The sequence below is a fragment of the Schistocerca americana genome, chromosome X (genome assembly GCF_021461395.2).
Source record: "Schistocerca americana isolate TAMUIC-IGC-003095 chromosome X, iqSchAmer2.1, whole genome shotgun sequence".
In the NCBI taxonomy this organism is placed as follows: Eukaryota; Metazoa; Arthropoda; class Insecta; order Orthoptera; family Acrididae; genus Schistocerca; species Schistocerca americana.
Genome location: NC_060130.1, coordinates 442587206 through 442607201, shown reverse-complemented (window position 1 = coordinate 442607201; position 19996 = coordinate 442587206). Strand labels below are relative to the sequence as shown.

General features: G+C 40.1%; 1 protein-coding gene across 2 annotated transcripts in view; it reads left to right on the top strand.

Annotated features, from left to right (window-relative positions):
- LOC124554895 (terminal uridylyltransferase 4-like) overlaps positions 1-19996 on the top strand; it is a 182551-nt gene that overhangs the window by 124684 nt on the left and 37871 nt on the right. For both annotated transcript variants that reach the window (XM_047128578.1, XM_047128577.1), the window contains 5 exons: positions 4553-4720; positions 6076-6470; positions 9004-9142; positions 15431-15618; positions 18017-18235. In XM_047128578.1, the coding sequence (XP_046984534.1) occupies positions 4553-4720; positions 6076-6470; positions 9004-9142; positions 15431-15618; positions 18017-18235 (1109 nt within the window). The remainder of the gene's footprint in view (positions 1-4552; positions 4721-6075; positions 6471-9003; positions 9143-15430; positions 15619-18016; positions 18236-19996) is intronic.

Here is a 19996-nt window from a genome sequence, read left to right as displayed (position 1 = left end):
CTCTGTGTAGAATCGAATTGGTATCCCGTCAGGTCCAGTGGACTTTCCTCTATTGAGTGATTCCAGTTGCTTTTCTATTCCTTGGACACTTATTTCGATGTCAGCCATTTTTTCGTTTGTGCGAGGATTTAGAGAAGGAACTGCAGTGCGGTCTTCCTCTGTGAAACAGCTTTGGAAAAAGGTGTTTAGTATTTCAGCTTTACGCGTGTCATCCTCTGTTTCAATGCCATCATCATCCCGTAGTGTCTGGATATGCTGTTTCGAGCCACTTACTGATTTAACGTAAGACCAGAACTTCCTAGGATTTTCTGTCAAGTCGGTACATAGAATTTTACTTTCGAATTCAATGAACGCTTCACGCATAGCCCTCCTTACGCTAACTTTGACATCGTTTAGCTTCTGTTTGTCTGAGAGGTTTTGGCTGCGTTTAAACTTGGAGTGGAGCTCTCTTTGCTTTCGCAGTAGTTTCCTAACTTTGTTGTTGTACCACGGTGGGTTTTTCCCGTCCCTCACAGTTTTACTCGGCACGTACCTGTCTAAAACGCATTTTACGATTGCCTTGAACTTTTTCCATAAACACTCAACATTGTCAGTGTCGGAACAGAAATTTTCGTTTTGATCTGTTAGGTAGTCTGAAATCTGCCTTCTATTACTCTTGCTAAACAGATAAACCTTCCTCCCTTTTTTTATATTCCTATTAACTTCCATATTCAGGGATGCTGCAACGGCCTTATGATCACTGATTCCCTGTTCTGTACATACAGAGTCGAAAAGTTCGGGTCTGTTTGTTATCAGTGGGTCCAAGATGTTATTTCCACGAGTCGGTTCTCTGTTTAATTGCTCGAGGTAATTTTCGGATAGTGCACTCAGTATAATGTCACTCGATGCTCTGTCCCTACCACCCGTCCTAAACATCTGAGTGTCCCAGTCTATATCTGGTAAATTGAAATCTCCACCTAAGACTATAACATGCTGAGAAAATTTATGTGAAATATATTCCAAATTTTCTCTCAGTTGTTCTGCCACTAATGCTGCTGAGTCGGGAGGTCGGTAAAAGGAGCCAATTATTAACCTAGTTCGGTTGTTGATTGTAACCTCCACCCATAATAATTCACAGGAACTATCCACTTCTACTTCACTACAGGATAAACTACTACTAACAGCGACGAACACTCCACCACCGGTTGCATGCAATCTATCCTTTCTAAACACCGTCTGTACCTTTGTAAAAATTTCGGCAGAATTTATCTCTGGCTTAAGCCAGCTTTCTGTGCCTATAACGATTTCAGCTTCGGTGCTTTCTATCAGCGCTTGAAGTTCTGGTACTTTACCAACGCAGCTTCGACAGTTGACAATTACAATACCGATGGCTACTTGGTCCCCGCATGTCCTGACTTTGCCCCGCACCTGTTGTGGCTGTTGCCCTTTCTGTACTTGCCCAAGGCCATCTAACCTAAAAAGCCGCCCAGCCCACGCCACACAACCCCTGCTACCCGTGTAGCCGCTTGTTGCGTGTAGTGGACTCCTGACCTATCCAGCGGAACCCGAAACCCCACCACCCTATGGCGCAAGTCGAGGAATCTGCAGCCCACACTGTCGCAGAACCGTCTCAGCCTCTGATTCAGACCCTCCACTCGGCTCTGTACCAAAGGTCCGCAGTCAGTCCTGTCGACGATGCTGCAGATGGTGAGCTCTGCTTTCATCCCGCTAGCGAGACTGGCAGTCTTCACCAAATCAGATAGCCGCCGGAAGCCAGAGAGGATTTCCTCCGATCCATAGCGACACACATCATTGGTGCCGACATGAGCGACCACCTGCAGATGGGTGCACCCTGTACCCTTCCTTGCATCCGGAAGGACCCTTTCCACATCTGGAATGACTCCCCCCGGTATGCACACGGAGTGCACATTGGTTTTCTTCCCCTCTCTTGCTGCCATTTCCCTAAGGGGCCCCATTACGCGCCTGACGTTGGAGCTCCCAACTACCAGTAAGCCCACCCTCTGCAACTGCCCGGATCTTGCAGACTGAGGGGCAACCTCTGGAACAGGACAAGCAGCCATGTCAGGCCGAAGATCAGTATCAGCCTGAGACAGAGCCTGAAACCGGTTCGTCAGACAAACTGGAGAGGCTTTCCGTTCAGCCCTCCGGAATGTCTTTCGCCCCCTGCCACACCTTGAAACGACCTCCCACTCTACCACAGGTGAGGGATCAGCCTCAATGCGGGCAGTATCCCGGGCAACCACAGTCGTAGTCCGATCAGGGGATGCGTGGGACGAGCTGGCCGTCCCCGACAAACCCCCATCCGGACCCCCACAGTGATGCCCATTGGCAACAGCCTCAAGCTGTGTGACCGAAGCCAACACTGCCTGAAGCTGGGAGCGAAGGGATGCCAACTCAGCCTGCATCCGAACACAGCAGTTGCAGTTCCTATCCATGCTAAAAACTGTTTTACAAAGAACTTCTGAACTAATCTACAGAGAGCGCAAACAAATCGACAAAATTTAAACGGTTATTAATATACAAGATTGCCTAGTAAATGCAGTAATGCTGCTACTTGCGCACTGCTGACACTGCTCGGCGGCGGAAGGAGACTAAGCGAAATTACACTATTCAGGTACTAAAACGCAATGCTACAACTCTCAAATACTATAATACGCCCGAAATTTATGAATTAAACATTGCAGGTACCAAAAACACGCAAAGAAATTAAGAATTAAACTATGTAACAAATGAGTGAGCTAGGAGTATACAACTTGCTGCTCAGCTGCTTATCCAACGGCGGCAGGGAGCACACTGACTGTGACCAACCGACACTGGCCATTCAAAACAAAAACAGAAGACAAACGACTATGCGAATTTACACTATTCAGCAGATTCGAGGAATCTGCAGCCTACATGGTCGCAGAACTGTCTGAGCCTCTGATTCAGACCCTCCACTCGGCTATGTACCAAACGTCCGCAATCGGTCCTGTCGACGATGCTGCAGGTGGTGAGCCCCGCCTTAATCTCATTAGCAAAACTGGCAGTCCTCACCAACTCAGATAGCTCTCAGAAACCATAGAGAATCTCTTCCGATCCATATCAACACACATCATTAGTGCCGACATGAGCCACCTCCTGCAGTTGGCTGCACCCTGTACCCTTCATGGCATCCAGAAGGACCTTTCCACATCTGGGATGACTCCCTCCAGTATGCACACCGAGTGCACCATTGGCTCTCTTCCCATCCTTAGGTACCATATCCCTAAGGGGCTCCATTACCCACCTAACATTGGAGCTCCCAATGACAAGCAGTCCCACTCTGTGCACTTGTCCGGACCTCTCAGGAAGACTGACCACTGCCGCAACAGGTGAGGCCGCCCTTGCTGGCTCAGAAGTACTTTCAGCAGTGGGCAGTACCTCAAACCTGCTATGGAGGCATAAGGGTACAGGGGTACAGCCTTGCGGCCAGCACCAATTTTCGCCTTCTGCCTAGGGATGCACGACCCCGCCACGGTTCGCCAATCACCGTCAGGCAAGTTACGACCGGCAGGTACGTCCGAATCCAAGGATGCAATGGCATAGGAGATCCCAGACGATGCTACAGGTTCCAGAGATGCCAAAATCGTGTCCCAATGTCACCGCAGCCCAGGACAACAGCCTGGAGCCTGTCGACCATGGCCAACACAGCTTCCAGCTATTTACGGACAGTGGCCAGTTCCCCCTGAATCCGAACACAAAAGGCGCAGTCCCTATCTATCCCTAACAATTTTTTTCCTCTCTTTTATCTCACAAGCAGTTCAAAAGAAACAGATGATTGATGACTATGCGAATTTACACTGTATCTTTTGGGAAACGAATAAGTGCAAATATTATACCGCTTTTTATATACAAACAGCTTTCTCCATGGCTCTGTATAGTTATATGGAAATAGCTACCTAACACAAAATTTGTCAGACTCGACATTTTTAGTTTTTGTTCTTCAAGCCAGTGTTCTGTTATGCAAAGTACAGTAACAAATTTTATTCCAGTTTGTAGAAGAACTTCAAGTTAACTCACTTTATTTGTCAGTGACTGCATACTTTGATAAAACACCGATAAATTTGCAAGTAACTTTGGGATTTGAGACTTCCCTGCCACATAGTGTGGTGTTTTATTTGCGGAGACTGCATACTTTCACCTAAAAAGGTATCTGAGGGTTTTGAAATAACTTTTTCATCTCTGTTGCTCATGTTACTTTCATCACTGTTTTTGGCAAGACATACAGGAAGCTGATAGATGGTTTTATTTATTTAAAGTTGATTTTTAATTATCTCGTTGATGCGATCACACACAGTGTTTCCCTCCATAGTTCAAGTATATTCCATCTTTGATGTACATGTTTTGATGCAGCTTACTTATGTCTAGTACTTCGGATTTAGCATATCCTGAACACAGTTACTTTATTTTAATGTTTGTCTTCCAGACTTCTTTGTTTACACATGAGTAAATAAAGTCATACCTATGAGGTACTGTGGCAACTATTGTGTTTCTAGATTTATTCACATTGTTATTTCGGCTGTATGTTAAACAGGTACAAAAAGAACAAGCTGGGAAAGTGGAAATAAATCCACAGTTGGAGAGTTGTGGCTGGGCTTGCTGAAGTTCTTTTCTGTTCGATATCCTCTATCTGACTATATTGTGCGTATTGACAAACGAGGCATTGAGAAGAGTAATGGCAGAAGGAAGATTATAATTGAAGGTGAGTAAATTAAACAAAAATAATGGGATTGGACTGTCTCTCAGAAGAAGTTCCATATTTATATTCCTTTTATTATTTTTCTTCAGCAGTGGTTGATCTGCTGAGAGAGAGAGAGAGGGGGGGGGGGGGGGTGAGAGGTAGGGGATTTACTTATGTATTTACTATACTGGCCTTGTAACTGAAGCTTTAAGGCCATGCTAACTAGATTGTTCTCCACAAAGAATTGGTGTTATTTTATTATATTAATTTACTTATTATTACTTCTGCCTTCATTGTGAAATATGTTGTGTCAGTTTATTATATCCATAATGGAGATCAGTTCTCGGGCTTGAAGTCTTGACACATATTCCTCAGCAAATTGTCTTGACTCTTAAACACATAAACGTGGCCTGCATTTTTAGATGCAGACTGTAGAGAAATTGATACCAGCAGTCATTATTGGAGCTGTGAAATGGGTTTTTTAAAAATTATTTTGCAAAAAGTATTGTAGGGACCTAAAGAGATGGCTCACAGTACATTGAGCTATTGACTGTTGGCCTGCTTGCTGAAAGCAGTCCAGTGGTGAGAGGAAAGTTGCTTTAAGCCGTAGCAAAATTGGAGAGTAGAATTTTTAATTTTCTGCATTGAAAGTGTAGTAGTTAATTTGATGAGGTGACATAGAAGGACAGTACTTTGTGAAAGTGTCTACTGAATTTAGGTTTTATTTTTTGATATTGACTCTGTTGTTTATCAGAGAGTTTATAGATTGTTTAAAAATAATGCTGCTGAAATGTATTAAAATTTCACAGAGACTTCTTGTTTGAAAGGCCAGAGCAACATTTCATACCACAATGTTTAAAAATATTGCATAGAAACACTACCCACTATATCCTTTCAACTACTTGATTGTAGTTATAATGCATACAAACAAAATTAATTTTTATTTGCCTCTAATGTCATCGATTTTCTTCATGTATTTGTCTGCCCCTCCCACCGGAGGTTCGGGTCCTCCCTCGGGTATGGGTGTTTGTGTTGTTCTTAGCATAAGTTAGCTTAAGTAGTGTGTAAGTCTAGGGACCGATGACCTCAGCAGTTTGCTTCCTTAGGAATTCACACACACACACACACACACACACACACACACACACACACACACACACACACACACACACACACAAAGTGATTTCCTGACCATTACCATCAGGCCTACTTCATCAAATTTGCTACTGGTTCCTTTACTTTTGTGTTTTCATTGAATGTTTGTAGTATGTTTTTATTCAGAACATAACATGTGAATGTGTTTTAGATGGCTAATGCCAATTCAAGATGGATTCATTTATTGTTTAGTTACACATGTAAAGTACTTTTTTTTCCAGATCCTTTTCAACCAAAGATGAATATTGCTCGGACTGTGATAAGTGGCTCTACGATGGAGTATTTTCTTCATTGCATGAGAATAACATTCAAATATTTTTCAATTCCTAATACATCTGATGGGCCAATATATCATCATGTTATTAGAGATGGCACACTCGCTGAGGATTCGAAAGAAAAAGAAACACGAGAGGAAATGATTGAGAAGATGTTAAGAGAAGATGAGCGGTTCAACAAGAAGTTAGATGGGTTAATTTCTCAAAAAAATGCTTCATCCAGTGCTAATACACATTCCAATTTGACAATCACTGTGTCTCAGGCACACACATTGAACTGTGGTGTGAATGAAAAATGTGTTTCCTTTAATTTCTCACAGTTCAGCTTTACAGGAGGAAAGGTAAGTCGTCATGAGTTAATATACTCTAACATGTCTTTAGTGGAAATGTCAGCTGTATGTAAAAATGGGGGGAGGGGGGTGGTTAATACTGCTTCCTTACTTATGGTGTATTACCGTTCACTGTCAGTGTTTCGTTGTGAAGTTCTTTGAAATACTGCAGTTTCTGTTGTGTTGGTATGTCAATAATGCTAGTGGCTATTGCTCTGATGAAATTGCAGATAGGCAAATATTGGAATGTGGGTATTTTAGGAAAATGAGTGATGCAAATATTAAGAAAAATGGGCTGGAGTAATTGCTATATTAGGGCAACAAGAAAATTTACTGGATAGGGCACAGCTATTAATTGAATTTTATTTTTGTTATTGTAGTACTTGTTACACAACAAAAGAAGTGATCACAGGATCTACAGAAGTTTTATTTAGGTGTCATTTTGAAGAGCTCGTCTTTTTTCTATTGAAATGGACAAACTGGAGTACAGTGTCTGTGGAATAGGACATCTCAAAACTGCAGCCAAAGCAAAAAATACTGAGCAATGGCAAAATGTTCTTTGTAGATACTAAATGTTTATGAAAAAATTGACAGCTGGGCATAGCAGTAGAATTGAGTATGGTACATTTTTATATGAAAGTTCATGATTAAGTTTCATTTCAGTTGTCTTATTTCTAAAACTCTAGCTAAAGTTACTCACCCTTTTATGAAATTGCAGCAGTATTTCTACAATTAAAAAAATCCTCCTGGATATATTTGCGTAGTTTGCTACTATGGACATGATGTTGGTTCATCATTTCACATCAGAAGGAAATTGGCAATTGAAAGCATTATGTAGAAGCTGATGGCCCTGCATTTAAAATGGTGAAGGCAGATTTCATCCATCAGAAAGCTTCTGCTGACTGCTTTTTGTGATGCAAAATATATTGTCCTTATTTATTACCTTGAAAAGGCCAAACCCATTGACTGGAAAGTACTACACAAGTGTCTTTGTCACATTTTATGAAAAAAAATATTTGAACAGTCCTGGATTGCAAAAAGAGAGAGACAGATGTATAAAAAAATTCATTACTGCAAGAATTTACTGTCATTTGAAGAGGTAACAAAATGATCTAAATTTTTTCATCAAGTGCAGAACCTTCTGTGGGACAATGGAGTTCCTGTGAGAACTAAACAGACCATATTTAAATTGTGTCTCTTACTGGTTATAACATACAGCTTGGCAAGGCAGATTTAACCGAGTTAAAAGCATGTGAAATGAAGTTTCTGCTATCAGCCTTGCAGAAGACTAGAAGAGAGAAAATTAGAAATGAAGACATCAGAGGAGAGATGCAAATGTATCTGTCATTCACTAAGAAACTGAGTACTGCGTGGCTCAAGTGGTTTCGACATGCATAAGGTATGAAGTAAAACCACATGCCAAAACAGTACTTGGGCAGAAATGTGCATGCGAAAAGACTAGTAGAATGACCTAAAAAATGACTGGACCAGATTAAAGGAAGACCTGAAGACTAGAGGAGGAAACTGGGAAACAGTATCAAGATAAGAATTATTCAAGATAGAACCAAATGGGGGCAAATTGTTCATAAACACTGTACCCTACTCACTTTAAGAATACGATGGTGATGTTGGTGATGATGAAGAGGCAATGACAGTGGTAGGGGTGTATTTTGCTGAACTTCCGGAATCACATTGTCATGGATAAGTGTCCTCGATAGAAAAAGTTAAAACGCATGAATTGGCACCAAAAAATAAAAATTCCTTTTTGATACAAGTGCTTGTTTTTTCACTGTCAGGTTTTGGAATTTACACAGAGTCCTCATAGAAATAAGAAAGATGGAGACAAAGAAAGTGTAAACACTGAAATAAAAGCTGCCACTTATTGATGAAAGGTGTTAATAAGAGAATGAAGAGGGTAAGAAAGGAAGTCAGCAGCAGATATAACTGTCAAAATTAAATGCTAAGAAGCAAAAGCAAAATGATTAACACAAAAATGAGATAAAATGGAAATGGTTGTAGGAACGCCAGACCACTTATAGGTGCTTGGATGAAGTTTAGAAAAGTGAGAAGGAAAAGTAGTAGAATCTGTTGTGTGAAAAATGAAATCTATAGAAGAGGTATGAATTCCAAAGGGGCGAAGAAAAGTGGATAAGTAGAATAAATACATAGTGTTACTAGTAGTATTGTAGATCGTGTGATAGAATTGGATGCGGAAGGAATATCGCATCTATTGCTATAATTTATTTGACAGAACCCGTCATTTGAACTGAATTAAGTCTGAAAGGTGCTTTATTTTGAATCCTATTTCATAAGCCACCTAAGAGCTCATTACCATACAAGTCCTGTGTGATTAAAAAAATATAACCAATATTCTTGTTGTCAGAGATTTAACATAACAGAAACAGAAATTATAATCATTCTGTTTCTTAAGTGGCATTTACATTTCTTGATCATTGGTTTACTACTGTTTCCAAAATATTTTTATATACCTGTATTGATAGCTGAGACTGAAAAAAATTTACAAGAAAATGTATTTTCTTTTCAGAAACTTCCTTTAGTTTGTACTTTTTGTATGGAAGATAACCACACAAAGAAAGCCTGTCCACTGAATCGACCTGATAAGTTGGTGCAGATGACTGCAGACCACATCATGACCCTGGATAGGGTGTGTGAATATGTTCTAGGTATGATTTTGTACTTTAATATGATAAAGAAAGCCTATTCTCTCAAATTTGAGTGAATGAACATGTTTGTGGTTCTCATTGAAACAGGAGCAAAATAATTTGTGTGAAGTTGGGAAGAAACATGGTTTGACAGGGTGTCACACTCCGCGAATCCCCAGGCCCCATTAAGAAGAAACTGATTGTCTTTACTAGTCATTCTCTTTTTGAAATGTTAAAAATAAGAAACACCAAGTTATTGCAGTATTTGGCAAAATTTCCATTTCTTTATGCACGAGCAAGAGTATCGTGTACAGAGAGGAGACTGTGTTGCTTTATTTTATGCGAAATGACAGACATATATGGCCTTAATAACATCCTACACAGGTTTACCTTCATATTTATTGCTGGTGCGACAATCTCATCTTGGGGTCTGATTTGACCTGCCCGTCCTTTTTAACCTTCCCCAATCTCTCCCTCCCTCCCTGAGGAACAAACTATCTGCTCCAAAAACTAGGGAGTGCTTTACTTCTAGTTTCAGATGTGTGTATCCGCAATATACATATTTCGTCTCTGAAGGTAAGTACAGACCATCATTTCCGTCTCATAATTTATTACACCCCCTCCCCCAGTAGAGCTCACTACTTTTTTGTGAGAATGTGTGTGGCAAGTGTGGTGCCCCAAGCTATTGCAGTAATTCATCCTTTCCTGTGCAACAATTTAATTCTCTGACTGTATCTTTTCTCAGACTTATTCTCCGGGACATATTCCCTGCTGACAACCTAGTTTGCTTATAGGACGTAGATTATGATTTACCCACTTCATTAGCTTTATTTTACACCACATATTTTGGTCAACATATGTTTGGGCTCCACACCTCGGTTTGACCTTCACTTTTCAACATGGTAATGAGTCCATGTGGGGGTGTCTTCTGGTACCCATAAAGTGGTATCCCCTGCCCACTGAGAGATCATACTATGCCCAAACTGTCACTTTTCTCAAATGCCAACAAGCAGGTGCCTGTCAGTTTGGCAGCACCAGGACTCTGGGCAGTGCTCATTATGCCAGGGAGCCTTAGCTCTGGCTGAGTGGTGCCTGTGGAGTCTCTTAAGGCAGACTACAATTAAGAGCAGATCATTGTGACCCTACAAACCTTACCTCCTTGGCCATGCTGTGGAAGGAAAATGAAACCATGTGGTTTGCAGAAATTTACGGTCTTCAGTTCATGGTTTGTACCCGAACAGGTGGAAGGTCCTTTCTCTCTACTGAACCAGTGTTCTTTGCAGAGAATATTGAAAACTTATTTGGCAGACTCTCTATCCTTACTAAATAATGGACAACAAAATTTTGGGTAAAAGAAAAATTATGAAGTGATTCCATCATAAGATGGCAAATCCTACCCATTGCCAAGTGTTACCCTCTTCTAAACCTGTTACCATAACATTCCATAAGAACTTAAACATGATACACTGCTTAATGTTTCACTGGAACCTGATGCTGTAGATAGGTAAAGAACTACACAAATACTCACAAGAGGTTAGGTATGTACTTCTTGTGTCATGTATGTTGAGGCCCGCAAGACAACAAGATTGAGAGAATGAAATTTTTTCTCTGCAGTAGAGTATGTGCTGACATGAAACTTCCTGGTAGATTAAAACTGCATCCTGCATTGAGACACTTACTCCGTCCCGAAGTTTCAACAAGATTGATACTGTTGCATTCAACCTTGCTGTTACGAGCTATTCACTTCCAGAGGAAGCTGTGTTTCCCACCCCAATGTTGTGTGTTAAATGCCAGCACTTTGGGCATATGTCTTCCTGGTTTACACACAACCTGATTTTTGGAATGTGATGTGGCTGGCCACTTACAAAATTTCACTATGTATACTACTACCTGTCTGTGTCAGTTGTGGAAAAGATCATCCTCCTTGATTCACAAAGTGTGCTCACCTACTCAAGGAACACACAATCCAGGAACTGAAGGACAAGATCATCTCTCACATTTTGAAGCTCTGAAAAAAATAAGATCATTTGTATGTCTCAGTGATACCAACAGTCATCAACAGTACATGATGTATTTACTCCATTGATGTCGACATTCAGTAATCGCACAAATAAAAATGACCATGTGGGCGACAGGTCCCCCCTTTTGTGATTCATGCAGCACCATCTTTGAAAACCATTTTCCGCACCAAACCTGACAAGCAGGATCATCCCGAGGCATCTTCTGGTGACAGGAGTCCGTCTACCCATAAATTCACATATCTACAACCTCAGACTAGCAAGTGACTGAAGGAACCATGGACAATGGATCCCAGTGTTGCCTGCTCTTCTTCCATTCCTACACCCATGTCAGAGAAGCCCTTAGAAGAATATTGACGGCCATAAGTTGTGAAAGAGAAAAAGTAGTAGTCTGTGGTGATCCTGGAGGTAGCAGGTCCACTCGTGCAACTGGGCTCTGAACTGATGTTTGCTGATGTTGTTTCACCCTAACTGGTGACAGATTGTGATCTTTGGACATGACCTCTCTTCCTGGCCCCTTCATGCTTAACCAGGAAATTCAGAATGTGATGATACAGTGGAACTGCAATGTATATTACTGCCCCTGCCAGAACCATCACTACTTTCCTCTCGTTATGCAATCTGTGTTACTCTCCAAGAAATGCACTACACTTATGGAAAATGGTCAACTATTTGATGTTACGGTGCATTCTGTTGGGACCAAAAGAGCATTTGGCAGAGTCTGTTCACTAGATCACAAAGATGTCCTCAGTGGGCAGAATGCCCTCCATACCATGTTGGAAGCAATAGAAGTGTGAGTGAAAACAACCCCAGTGATCAGCATTTGTAATGTTTATTTACCTCCAGACAGGGCACTTATTTATCTTGAGATGACTGCCGTAATCCAACAACTCCAAACACCTTTTCTTCTACTTGGAGATTCCAGTGCACATCACTCCATATGAAGCAGCTCTACATTTGTGTAGTAGGAGCCTTATTGTTGACCATGTCGTTTCCGATCTTTATCTGTCTCTCCTTAGTGAAAGTACTCCAGTACACTTAAGTGCTGCCCATGGTACCTTTTTGAGTATGGACATTATGATATTTTCCCCTTATCTTGTTGCTTTGCTAAAGGGGTCACTTCACAACATCTTTGTGACAGTGACCACTTAACAATGATCCCATTACTTTCTTGTCACTACCTGATGAACCATTTACCATGTTGGGCTCTTCAGTGATTGGGGCTCTTGAAGCAATCAACCAATTTTTATTCATCAGCTTTTATCTCAGCTGTATTTCAGGGGCTTTTACTCTGTTTTAATTGCATTTCAATGTGGTTAGCCCCTTTCTTCTGCCACACCATATTTTTGTTTTTGGAGTAGTTTGCTGATGAATATTGGATACTTCCCCCTTTAACACTTTGATTATAATAGATCGGGGATGGGGCGGCTGTGGGACAGAAGATTCCTGTCTCATGCAGATCCCCCAGGCGCACTTGCCTGGCCCCACTCACCTTCTGACCTGATTATTTGTCTTACCTGATTGTTATTGTCAGTTCAGCTGGCGTCCACTACATTTGTAGTCTACTGACTATTAATATTACGAATCTGCTAGCTAGAAGGCATTCTTTACTTTATAACTGTCTTTGTCCATTATTGTGTTGGTTCACCACCCTGGGAGATCCCTCGTCCAGTTCTGTCTTACGTTCTGGTTCAATACGAATACTTGAAAAGAGTGGAAATGGCTATGAAAGCCTGCAGACTTACACATATACTTTTACTACTAAAATTATTTCTCAGCCCTGGCATCAGTATTGCTTTCAGTGTCTTTATATTACCACTCTTGCATACTTTCATAATTCGATCAAATTTCTGGCGGTCGTCGCCAACTCCAGATGAACTGCCTCTTGACCAAGGGGCTGATGACCTCCCTGTTTAGTCCCTTAAGCATGAACCAAGCTAATTTACTAGTTTATTAGCCACAGTATCTGGTATATGACTGCTGGAGGCTGGACTTTCTTCATAGTCAGGGGATAGCTTGGGATGTCAGTGGTGAGACTGCCACAGGCACCTTTCGAGTGCTTCAACTCGTCTGTCAATGTCCTTGTCAGTTGTTAATAATGCATCTGCAATGTGACTTTTATTTTTAAAATAGTGGGAAGCGTCTGGTTATGCAAAAACTAAGTTTGAGGTGTCTTTTCAAATTATTAGTTAATTATACTGTATTCGTTGCACGCAGTGCTTGAGTGACTTGAATTAATCATTCCATACTGGTGAGCTGCAACAGCTGCTGCAGAAATAGAACTGCTTGCCGAAGGCTGGTTGGGGCTTTTCTGTTTAGTAAGAAGTGCACTATTGCACATAAATCTTTAGTTACAGATACTGCAATTTGGGTTTCATGGTGCTTCCTAAGTGACCCTGTGATCCCTTGCCATACCACTTCAGCTGCACAACCTTAACAGGAACCAAAATTAAAATATCTACTTGGTATTGTGCTTTTTGGGGTCACTAAATTTCCCTTGTAGAGACAATCCCTTTCTTCCCTGTGTGCATATATGCTGAAAAGTGAAGAGCTGCAGATTTTCTTCACTTGTGCAAATTATCATTAGGTTTCAGTCTTGACAAAGATTTCTTGAGTTTTCTTGTGTTTCATGGAAGGCTGGCACAGCTTGTAGAAGTTGTGATGTAGTGTAAGCACACAGTCTCTTCTTTTAGTAAATTTGATTTACAGGAATAACAGCTAAATCAGTTCTAAACATATTGTATTTTCAGGGCAATAGACTGACTAATTTGAATTTAAAAAAATTGGTAACCTGCTTCAATGTCACTGTTTGAATAAAACTATAAGATCTGGCTATACATTCTATACTTTCAAACCAGTGTCCTTTATTGATTCAACTTTTTGCCAGATTTCCTGTTTTTGCTCTGTCTCTTACAATGTAAATCCACAGAGAGGATATTTCTAATGGGATGTGAGAAAATTGAAGTTTTCTTATATAATTGTTTGGTCAAGTATTTCAGGGACTGAAAACAACTTCAATTCTGTGAAAGATTCAGAATGAGAACGTTGTTGAACATTGTCTAGTGTGCATAGTAGTATACATAATATTTGCTCATCTTCTACCACTATGGCATCATTTCAAAGTTTAGATTAAATAATTAGTGCTCTCATTTGGCTTGATGTAGCAATTTTCCAGTGTGGTAGCAACTGTATAACTTGGAAGGCAGTTCTAGACTGAAATTTAAATTTTCAGTGCCCTAAGAACTGTATGTTATGTCAACATAAATATCTTTTGCACAACTTGTAAGTGAGATGGGGGAGGGGGTAGAGTGTATGTAGTTTACTGTGGGTGTTTTTTTGTACAGGCACATATATATTCAAATTTGTTCACTTTTTTAAATTTAATTTAGCTTACTCTAAACACAGTTGTGGTGTAAGTTCCTAATGGTGCTAAATAAATTTCTAAGATGTGTGTTAGTCATAACAACATTGAAATTCCTGGATCCGTTAATGGCATTGTTACCTGTTATTGAAGTAGTTCATATTTCTTGAAATAATGAGCAGACGACAACATTTTTCAAAACTTTAGAGACTGACCATGTAGAGTGTGCACACATCCTAGATATTTCAGCCACACTGATGGTTGTATACAAAAATGGCAATTTACAAAGATTGATCAGTGCCAAAGACACACTATTACAGAAGTTACAGTTTGTGTGTACATGTTCAACAGAAGATTTAAAAGATATAAATCTTCAGTTCATGCGATACACAGTGAATGAGCTTTAATTAGAAGAGTAATAGGTCATCATAACAATATTATAGCAATTGATGTTCTGTTGAAAATTGTGGAATGCAAAAGAAAGATTACAATGAGGGATAGCTTTGTCTTTGTATGTAAATATTCCGGCTGTAGATATGATTGCTTGCTGATAATTTACATTATTGTGTGTTGTGTAATACACAAGTGATGGGGGAAAAAGTTGCATACATAAATGTTACAATAGTGGGTGCTAAATAAACACTTACTGTTTGTTAACAATGTCAGTATTGTATTTTATTGTGATATTTGATATTAGTTTAGTGTCTAAATGTTTGTACTATGAATGTGTGCATGATTTCTTCTACATTTCATTGTAGAAACTAGCATTATTTGTTGTTTATAAATAGTTCAGTTAGCAGTAGATGGTTGCTGTTTTTCTTTTTGTTTAGAGTTTGCCTATATTATTACACAACCATGGTCTCACCATGCCAGTTCTTGATGAAATAGCATATATATCTTTTTCGTTTCTAAATTCCAAATTCTTTTCAGAAAACTTTTCTCAAACACAAAAACAAATAGACCTACGAAAGTCTATTGTAATGGATCTGGAACAATATATTTCAAAACTGTATCCAAATGTGAAGCTGGAACTATTCGGATCATCATGCAATGGGTTTGGATTACAGAACTCTGATCTTGATATTTGTTTGACTCTAAAAGGAAATGATACAGGAATGGTAAGATTAATTCTGCAAAGATTTACGCCCTTGAAATGACAGTACTAACATTGTTTCTGTTTTGAAATGACAGATATCTTTTTGTTGTTACTCTCCAATAGAGATGGTTGTAATGAACTTATTTGTTGTGGTAATACAAGAAATAAACAAAAACACAGTCAGTCTTGTTCGAAATGAAGTATGTAATATTAATTTTTCAACCTAATTTTGTTTGTATTTGACATGTAAAAAATTTCCCTAACAGTGATAAACTTAAGATAAAGAAATAATTTTAGAAAATGTGGAGCCCACAGGTGGCCAGTAAATCTGGTTAACTAGCAAGTAAGTGAAAGTGTCTGACTAGTGTACCCTTTGCATTCTTCCTGTTATCTTTGATATTACTGTGGGAGCAACAAGCAGTTCTAAAGTTGGTCTGATAAACTGGAGGAAGCAATCAGTTGCCCAGAGGAGAGCTGGCCAGAACATGCAGAGCTGCTGACTAGTATGCTTCAAATGATTAATTACAGTACTGCTGTAGGGGGCTAGCAGAAAATGGAGGTGGTGCACATTTGATGCAAGCCGTCTTTACCACAATATGTTGTGATATTTCTGTGCCACATATGAAAGCATTTCTTCTCACAGTACTGTTGCATGTATAATTGGGAAATAAATAATTTGCAATTATGCAGTTACTGTAGCTCAGTAAGTGCCAGACCACAAATTGACAGTATCGGGTTTCATCCTCAGTCATTCGTGGGATTTGTTTTGATGCTTGGTGCACTATTAACCTTTGATTGTAGTTTCAGAATGTAAAATGTTTTCTTTTATTATAATTGGCCAGGGCTAATATTTGTTTTATTATAACATGGAAAAATGTGTTTTTTCCTTTGTAATTTATTTTTCCTGCTATCCTTATTAAAACTAAAAATATTCCTGTTACTTTCTATTAAATTGCAATCCTCAAACCTTTCCATACGCTTCTAACAGTTCTGTCCTCTTCAAAAACAAAATCACCTTGTATTCAACTAAACACACAACACTTTTTATACATAATTCACTATTATTAATTTTGACCTTTAATTTCCATCCATTCAAGAGAATACTGTTGATTTTGGACGAATTCCTCCTAGTTACATGATTAGTAGTAGACTAATATATTCATCCTTATTAAATACATGTCAGTCTGGTGTTTAGTAACCTATAAGTGTTCAGAATGTAACCATATTCACAGACATATAACCTATGCATGGCCTGTAAACATCCATTCCACATGATTTCAATAAAAATCCTGCAAATGATCTATGGAACATATGACTAACTGTGCATTTCTAATACTTCTGAACTTTACACAAATTATTTCTCAAGATTTTTGTATCCACATGTATCAACATCTGACTGAAATAGACATAAGTCAGCTCAGTAGTCCTGTTTGAACTTCCCATGTTACATGTTTGACCAGAAGAAGTCTAGAACTCTGAAACATTGCAAAGTCTGCCCTGTAGAAATGCCTTTGATCTTCTGCATACATACACTGCTGGGGCCAGTGTTAATCTTCTCTTAGAACCATACTGAGGTGACCCTGCACCCCTAACAGAATTACCAAAGCTGTGCTCCCTCTCCCAGTAAAATTAACATTCGATAATTTTCTCTACAGATTTAGGAAATCTTATAATTTTGTGAATAGGTTTACTAAAACTGAATCATCACTGCAAAATATTATTGACATCAGTTGGTAAGCAAAGCAAGCTCTCGTTCCATTTCTCTTTTGAAAATGACTGTCTGTACAGTTGTCAGAATATCGGCAGTCATTGTGAACTTTATGTGGCTCTATTGCCTTAAGTTACTTGAACATTTGATATGCTGGGAGAAGCTCAAGTTTCAGAGCAAATGTACTGGCTGGAATGGCTAGTATTAGCCATTATCCTCTACCTTTTCTGCTTACTTCCTCCACTGTTGCATCTTGCTCCATTGATTATTAGCAAAATCAGAAGCCATTGATAAGATTTGCTTCAGCACCCACACACAGTGCTGCGTATTTGTTGGCAGCTCACTTCTTGTTCTCATTTTTTTTCCCTCTCTTCAGTCCCTCCAAAAATGGATTGACAGCTAGCATTGTTGAGGAAAGCTGTTGAAAACATACAGGAGCTAGAATTCTTGGCTACAGACACAGTTTGTATTTTGCCCACCTATAACGTTGCATTATAAAATTTTCCCTGCAATGTTTGTGCACAGTGGTTTTGCAACTGCAGCCATGTACAGGTGCGCACTCTCTCTCTCTCTCTCTCTCTCTCTCTCTCTCTCTAATTTATTTATTTTAAATTGTATCATTTCTAGCCATTTCTCTTACTGTGTGTATATCACCATGAATGCCATAATGGTTCCATTGCAGATGATCTCATGTTTGTGTGTGTTTTTACAGGATCTTGACTTCGTACAGATAATTGAGGATCTATTTGTTCATTTGAAAGGGTATAAAAGTATTAGGAATTTAGTTCCTATAACATCTGCCAAAGTGCCAATAATAAAATTTAACCATTTCTCATCGGAATTAGATGGCGATATCAGCATATATAACGTCTTGGCTCAAAACAATACAAGACTACTTAAAGTGTATTCAGATATCGATATAAGAGTAAAGGTAAGACACAATGCTAGAAGTAGTTTTCTTGTCTCCACTTCAAACAACAGAAATGTTAAGTTAGAATCTTGAGTGCTACATATGTAAAAGGCTACACACTACCATAAGCTCCTATACTCCCTCCTTCCCACTCAAGGGCTTACAGTTTTGTAGTGATTGCATGATTGGTGAACATGGTACCTTGAGCCCCTGGGGTACTAGTTCCATTTTCCATACCATGTCACCCTCTGCTCATGGGCTGTGAAGAGGAAGAATGTTTCGCAGACTTCTACCCACAAGGCCCAGTAGTCTTGCTAGATACTGTGAATTGGTTCATTGCAGAAAGGTACAACCCGAAGTTTTCCCTTTCTTTCCCCTCCCTTTCCAGACCATGTGATGCGAGGAAAGTGAATTCAGTGGAAATGGCAAGAAATACTTCCATCAGTACCTAGTTTGTACCTGAACTGATGGAGAGTCCTTTTTGAGTTCAAAACCACTGTTGTCCGTTGAACATATTGAATAAAACTTACATGCGGTAGCATCCATGAGCAAAATGTGAAGTCAGTGCATCCTCATTAAAACAGTTGACACCTATTCATAAAAGCATTGCTCTGCTGGGAGAAGCTCGATGACATCTCCATTGCCATCAACCCCTCACGAAAACCTTATCATCATCCAGGGTGTTATTTTTCATCAGAAGCTCATTGTACAGTCAGATGAATTGTTTGAAACTGGGAGAAACTGGTTGTCAAATTTGTTTGCTGTATCCAATGGACACCAAAGGAGTGGTCACTGGAGCCTATGTTGCGGCTTTTGAATGAGCTGTATTAACTGAAAAGGTCATTCCTACTGTGAGGTAAAACTGTACTTTCCACATTTCCCCTCACCAGTGTGGTGTTTTACTTGTTTGGATTTTGAGCAGATATCACGCTGTACAAATACCTCAGTGAGTGGAGAAAGCAGATGGCCCAGACTATAAACACACTGTGTCTCCAGCCACCAAAATGTGACACCTTGAACTGTCTCATGTTAAAAGTGGGAGGGGTGGGGTGGCGGAACAGGAATACAAAACCCTTGCCTGCCATTTATATTTAGAGTCAAGGGAAAAAAGATATGAACACCTACATCTAGTACAAATGGCCACAAGATTTGCAAACACAGTAACTAAGCCCCCCCCTCCATAACAAAGGTGAAATCATCTGTTTTACCATAAGTGTCAGGCCTCAGTGGCCACCAAAATTGAACTGTATGTCAGGCAAACAGCATCCCCTTTCGCTCCGTTCCCACAAAAACCCATTGGGGGCTTCGGTTCCCTTCTCCCTGTCAGCATGCGGTCCAACTCACTTGGCATCCCAACTGATGCTGCCTCATGGCCCAATATCAACCAGTCCTCTAATGACATACTGGCTATGGGCAGTACAAGAAAGAAAACAAGAAACAAGAGAAAAGCCCACTTGGCTAGCCGTGCAGTCTAACGCGTTGGTTCCTGAGGGGGAAGGCGTGCTGTCCCTGGCACGAATCCACCCAGTGGATTAGTGTCGAGGTCCAGTGTGCCGGGCAGCCTGTGGGTGGTTTTTAAGGCGGTTTTCCATCTACCTCGGCAAATGCAGTCTGGTTCTCCCTCATTCCACTCAGTTACACTGTATCAGCAATTGCTGCGCAAACGCCGTCTCCACGTACGCATACACCTTAATTACTCTACCACGCAAACATTTGGGGTTACACTCCGAGACGTTCCCAGGGGGTACACTGGGGACCGAACCACACAATAACTGTGGATTC